Here is a 7,361-nt window from a genome sequence, read left to right as displayed (position 1 = left end):
TTAATTTGTGGCTAGATAAATAAATATAGTGCAACTTGTGTAGTCATTCAAAAAATTATATATAATGAATTAAGTTCTCTTGCATGTTTTGATGTTGGTGGCTGCTCATAATAATATGACTTCAAAATGATTTTACACTTGATGAAAGAGATTATGTATGCATTGATAATATATATATATATATATTTTGTCCAAAATTTCTATCGTGTGACTTTCAATGAGTAATAAGATTAGGTTAATATGTCAATGACAATATTTTATTTTTGGTATTGTTAGCCATTTAAGTTTGAAAGTTTTTCTTTTTATTTAATTAATTGTAATTAAATATTATTGACCTCTAAAATTTTGTTCAAGATCCGCCACTGAATAGCACGATTAGCTTTTCATTTGTATTTGTCATTCCAGATGATGATTAGTTGATTTGTTATATATATTGTTTAAGTTTCACTTGATTATATATGTTCCCCTTTCAAATAGAAAGATAAAAAGACACATTATTAAATTGTTTTACTATTACTGTGTTTTTTTTAAATTGCTTGCTAAATGATTGATGTTACTAAGTGTGTTACTTTCAAAGTTTTGCTCTCTAATGATAATAATTCATAAAATTGAAACATTTTTAGGATTTATACACAATCAATGTATTATTTACCATTCATTGGTATTACTTTTATTTAAAAGTTAATGATGATTAAAAATATGTTGGACCGCCTGGATTTCACTCTGAGTCCAGTATCACAGGAAGGCCCAAGAGATATAAAACTACCTCCTAAATTTAAAGATTATCTTATGTAATTAGGAGAAGATTATGATAAGATTATATTTTGTTATTTTTAGATTTAATTTCCAAATAACTGGATTAAGATTATATTTCAACAATCAATAGATTAGATTTCAAGTACTATTTAAGTAATGATAACCCTCATTCAAAGGGCATCAATAAAAATTACTTCTTTTTTATCATTCTTAGTTTTCCTTTAGTATATTAGAATTCTTCACTGCTAGGGTATCACCCTAACATTGGTACTTTTATTGCTGTTTTCATGCCTCATAAACCTACTTCATCTTCTTCATCCACACACTCTACCATGGAGGACACTTCCAATGCGATGGTTCTAGAAAAATTGGTTGCTATGCAACAAAACATGAATGAACGACAAGATCTATTCCAGGCGTCCATGGAAGCCCGCATGGAAAGCACCCTTAATGGGTTAGTGGAAAAGATCGCAAGGTTAACCACAAACACAACACAAACACCACCACTACCACCATATGACTTTCAACCAACACCACCGTCACCATATGGCTCCCAACCAAGATCACCAGCAACTCCATATAGTTGTGGACTGTTTCCACCACCAGGAAATATAAAGCCTCCGAAATTACAACTACAACCATTTGATGGTACAAAACCACAAGATTGGTTATTCCGAGCAGAACAATATTTCAACTTATATCAAGTCACTCCCTTTCAACAACGCCTTGAACTCGTAGCATTCTCAACGAAAGGAAATGCCTTAAGTTGGTATAAGTGGATGTTTCAGACCAACCAATTAACAAGTTGGGAAGGCTTTACAAAAGCTCTAGTTATACGTTTTGGACCATCTACATTTGAAAATCCTCAAGCTGAACTATTTAAATTAAAACAAACTACTGCAGTCACAGATTACCAAACTAGATTTGAACGTCTCTCAAATCTAAGTCGGAATGACTCCTGAAATGCTGCTCAACTGTTTCTTATGTGGACTTCATCCAGAGATTGGACACGAACTAGCAATTCAACAACCCTTTTCAGCGATTCATGCAATTGGGTTGGCAAAATTGGTGGAAAGTAAAATCGCTGCAGCAAAGGCCACATCAAATCGTTCATGGCGCTCCCAAACAACTACAATAACCAGTCCCAAGACTGCTGGACTTAATGATGTTAGTAAAACTACATCACACGCTCCCATGGACTATGTTATAATTGCGATGAAAATTTCGTTCCAGGACACTGTTGCCAACCAAAGCAATTCCTCTTGATGTTGAGTGAGGAAGGTAGTGAGGGTCTAATTGCTAATGACCCTCATTTACTAATGTTGGATGCAGAATGCATATCTCATAACATAGACCAATAAGAAATTATTCACTTCCACTTATCTGATCACGCTCTACAAGGTAACCCATCTCCAAAGACTCTTAAATTTGAAGGCCAAATTTTTGGACATACAGTGCCTGTGTTAGTAGATACAGGTAGTTCACACAATGTTATGCAACCCCGAGTTGCACAATTTTTACAGCTACCTATCTGCTCAACCCCAAAGTTTACAGTCATGGTAGGTAATGGTGAGAATATTTATTGTGCTGCATTAGGTAAAGAAACTCCTATCAACCTACAACAACAGCTATTTCACATTCCATTTTATCTTTTGCCAATACAAGAAGATGATGTGGTATTAGGGATTGAATGGTTAAATACTCTAGGACCAGTCAGTTCAGATTTTGCCATTCCCTCTATGACATTCACATATGACAATAAACCCATCACCTTAACCGGACAACACTCACCTTCACCAACATTATCCACCTTCCACCAACTCAAAAGACTAATACATACAGATGCTATTGCAGACATATTCTGTGTCACAGTCGCACCCACCCAAACACAATCATCAACAACACAGACAACCTATCTAGCCTTAACAGACCTAAACAATACCCACAATAAAGCTATCCAACCCATACTAAAGGAGTTTGAGTCAATCTTCAGTACCCCAAAAGGATTACCACCACAAAGACCACATGATCATAAAATTGTCCTCATACCCAACTCATCCCCAGTTAATGTTAAACCTTACCGATATCCCCACTCCCAAAAGGAAGCAATGTCAACTCTATTATCAGAAATGTTACAAGTTGGCATAATAGTACCAAGTACTAGCCCGTTTTCATCCCCAGTTTTACTAGATTTAAATACAGATGGAACATGACGTTTTTGTATGGATTACCGCAATTTGAATGCAATTACTGTTAAAAATCGGTTTCCAATTCCTACTATTGATGAGCTCCTAGATGAATTAGCAACTGTTCATATTTTCTCAAAAATTGATTTAAGATCTGGATACTATCAAATTAGATTGGACCCTGCCGACACTCACAAAACAACATTTCGGACAGTAGACGGGCATTATGAGTTCCTGGTAATGCCCTTTGGCCTCACTAATGGGCCATCAACATTCCAAGCTGCCATGAATGATTTATTACGACCATATCTTCGAAAATTTGTTCTCGTATTTTTTGATGATATATTAATCTACAACAAGACCTTGACTGAACATCTAACACACTTAAGGTTAATTTTAGCCTTATTAAGGGAGCATAAATTTTTTGCAAAATGATCTAAATGTGTTTTTGGCGTGCATAGCATGGATTATCTAGGACATATATTATCAAGTGACGATGTACAACCAGACCCAGAAAAAATTCAAGCCATTGTTGAATGGCCAACACCAAAGTCGATCACGGCCTTAAAGGTTTTCCTTGGCCTCACCGGGTTTTATCGATGGTTTATCAAACAATATGCCTCACATGCCGCTCCTTTGACAGATTTACTAAAGATAGGAAGTTATACATGGAGTACATCAACCCAATAGACATTCGAAAATTTAAAACACATAATGACAAATGCTCCAGTACTAGCTCTACCAAACTTCACTATGACTTTTGATGTTGAAATAGACGCTTTAGGGATCACCATTCATGCTGTTTTATCTCGATAAGGTCACCCAATAACATACTTCAGAAAAAAGATATCTGCACACATGCAAGCAACATCAACATACGTTAGAGAAATGTATGCAGTAACAAAAGCTGTTAAAAAATGGAGACAATATTTAATAGGCAGACCCTTTAGAATTTTTACTGATCAACAAAGCCTAAAACATTTGATGACTCAAACATTTCAGACTCTAGAGCAGCAAAAATGGGCAACCAAGTTACAAGGCTTTGAGTATGAGATATTTTACCGTCCTGAGAAGGAGAATAGAGCTGTGGATGGACTATCCAGATGTCATACACCTGATGAAGCACTTTTGTTCAGCATCACTTCACTAATACCTCTGTTTCTAGATGATCTCTGAAAATTCTACAACACACAAGACAGACAAAAATTAATTACCATGTTCATGAATGGTAAACTACAACAACAACCACAACCACACTTTCATTTTACCAACTTTCTGCTCTACTATACAAACAAAATATTCATACCTAAAAATGTGTTGGACCGCCTAGATCTCACTCTGAGTCCAGTATCACAGGAAGACCCAAGACAGATATAAAACTACCTCCTAAATTTAAAGATTATCTTATGTAATTAGGAGAAGATTATGATAAGATTATATTTTGTTATTTTTAGATTTAATTTCCAAATAACTGGATTAAGATTATATTTCAAGTAATGCTAACCCTCATTCAAAGGGCATCAATAAAAATTAACTCTTTTTTATCGTTCTTAGTTTTCCTTTAGTATATTAGAATTCTTCACTGTTAGGGTATCACCCTAACAAAATAAATGATAGATGATGCAATGATAGTGTAAAAATCTCTTACATACATACACCTTTTCTCTTTTAGCAAATAATTATTTACAAATTTTTATTTTTCCTTTACAATAAAATGTTGTACTTCTGTCATCAACTTTCTCAAAAATCTGTATCCATTTGTTTTATTTATTTAAAAACAATTGAAATATGTGAGGGGTATAGTTTATGTTTTAAGTGTAAATGAAACAATGAAAAATGGTACGGGTGAGAGTAGTACTGGAGAGATCAGTACTGGAATATGAGGATACAATTTTTTTAAAGGTTTCTTATTTATTTTGTATTACAAAATAACATATAATCATATCCATTAAAAGATTTTTTTTGCCACATATCTTAATCCCATCCAATACTAAACTCTCCAGTACTGGAGACGATCCCCACTCAATTATTTAAGTTTTAACTCTAGAAACTCACATTTCCATATTGAAGTGTCTATTGGAACTATGAAATTAATGAAACTCACATTTCCGAGGTATGCTTGAAGTTTGAGAAAAGAAAACAACCATACAATACTATGGAAATATGTTAGCATCAATTAAACTACATGCTATTTAAATGGATATGACAGCAATAAGCAGCATATATTGAAAATCTCTTCGTTCGAAAGACAAAATGTTAAAGCTGGTATAGCCAATGCATATGCAACCAGGGTACTAAGCATAAAATTGAAAATAATAATTCAGGTGCATTATGGCACAAGCACCTAGGTCACATTTGTCAAAAGAGAATTGAGCATCTTGTGTCAGATGGGATTTTGGATTCCATTGACTTCACAAACCTCAGTGTTTGTGTTAAATGCATAAAAGGAAAAGAGACCAAACAATCGAAATATGATGCATATAGAGCTTCAGACGTCTTAGAATTGATACATACGAATATTTGTGGGCCATTCCCTACGGCTTCTTGGAATGGTAAACGATACTTCATATCATTCATAGACGATTATTCTTGTTATGCATACAATTTTCTAATTCATGAAAAGTCCCAATCATTGGACGTGTTCAAAACTTTTGAGGCTGAAGTTGAAAACCAACTCAGCAAAATGATTAAGTGTGTCAGATCTGACCGTGGTGGTGAATACTATGGTAGATATGACGGTTCAGGCGAACAACGTCCATGGCCTTTTGCCAAATACCTGGAGGAATGTGGTATAGTCCCACAGTACACCATGGTAGGATCGCCTAGCATGAATGGTGTGTCTGAAAGACGAAACCGAACTCTTAAGGATATGGTAAGGAGTATGATTTGTCACTCTACTTTTCTAGAGTCACTCTGGGAGGGAGAGGCACTTAAGACAGCAGCTTATATTCTTAATAGGGTACCAACTAAGGCAACTGCTAAAACACCTTATGAGCATTGGACTGGGCGAAAGCCAAGTCTGAAGCATTTTCATGTGTGGGGATGTCCAGCTGAGGCAAGGCCTTATAGGCCTTATGAAAAGAAATTGGACTCCCGTACAGTAAGCAGTTACTTTATTGGTTACTCTGAAAAATCAAGGGGCTATAAATTTTATGACCAAAGTATGAAATCCATATTTAAGACGGGTTCAGCCACGTTCTTTGAGGATATTGAGTTTGAGGGGGAAGATAAGGTTAGAAACTTTGTCTTAGAGGAAGAATCCGTATCTATTCCAGATGCGACTCATATGGTTGATTTTGATGAAGCAAATTTGGAACCTCCTCAAGACATAACTGATGAAACCTTCCCTGCTCAAGGTGAGTTAGTAATTCATGAAGGACAAACTCAAAACCCTCAGGAACATGGACAAGAGGTGCAAGAGCCTATAGCTTTGCGTAGATCCACTAGAGAAAGGAGAAATGCAATTTCGGATGACTATATTTGCTTTCTCCTAGAACATGAGGGTGATGGCTTAATGGAAACTAGAGAAAGGAGAAATGCAATTCCGGATGATTACATTTGCTTTCTCCTGGAACATGAGGGTGATGGCTTAATGGACAATGATCCATTAAACGTTCGTGAAGCCATCCAAAGTTCCAATTCGGAAAAGTGGATTGAAGCAATGAAAGAGGAGTATAAATCCATGCAAGACAATAAAGTTTGGGAACTTGTCCCATTACCAGAAGGTAAGAAACCCATTGGTTGCAAATGGATTTTTAAGACCAAGCGGGATTCTAATGGTAATGTGGAGAGGTATAAGGCGCGTCTTGTAGCTAAGGGTTTTACTCAGAAGGAAGGGATTGACTATAAAGAGACTGTATCTCCAGTTTCATTGAAAGACTCTCTTAGGACAATCATGGCTCTTGTGGCACATTATGATTTGGAGCTTCATCAGATGGATGTCAAAACAGATTTTCTAAATGGAAACATTAATGAAAAGATTTATATGGTGCTTTGTAACGGGAGACCGAAAGGATATGGTATGCAAATTGACAAAATCCATCTATGGGATGAAACAGGCGTCTCGTCAGTGGTACCACAAATTTCATGAGGTGATTCTCTCCTTTGGTTTTGAGATGAATTCAGTCGAAGATTGTGTGTATCACAAGTTCAGTGGGAGCAAGTATATTTTTTTGCTCTTGTATGTGGATGACATACTGCTTGCCACTAATGATATGGGTACCTTGTTAGAAACCAATACATTTCTATCTAGTAATTTTGAAATAAAGGATCTTGGTGAAGCTTCTTTTGTATTAGGAATTCATATTCACCGAGATAGATCTCGGGGTATTCTTGGATTATCACAAAAGAGCTATATAGAAAAAGTACTCAAAATATATGACATGCAGGACTGTAAAGCAATGGATACTCCAGTTGCTA

At 35.6% G+C, this 7,361-nt stretch overlaps 1 protein-coding gene across 1 annotated transcript; it reads left to right on the top strand.

The window, feature by feature from the left end:
- Window positions 2,979-4,118, top strand: LOC109357991 (RNA-directed DNA polymerase homolog). Its single transcript, XM_019602059.1, has 2 exons — window positions 2,979-3,179; window positions 3,945-4,118. The coding sequence occupies exons 1-2, from the start codon at window positions 2,979-2,981 to the stop codon at window positions 4,116-4,118; spliced, it is 375 nt and encodes a 124-aa protein (XP_019457604.1).

The sequence above is a fragment of the Lupinus angustifolius genome, chromosome LG10, assembly GCF_001865875.1.
Source record: "Lupinus angustifolius cultivar Tanjil chromosome LG10, LupAngTanjil_v1.0, whole genome shotgun sequence".
NCBI lineage: Eukaryota > Viridiplantae > Streptophyta > Magnoliopsida > Fabales > Fabaceae > Lupinus > Lupinus angustifolius.
The sequence above is the reverse complement of the archived record's forward strand: the minus strand, read 5'-3'. Positions and strand labels throughout refer to the sequence as shown.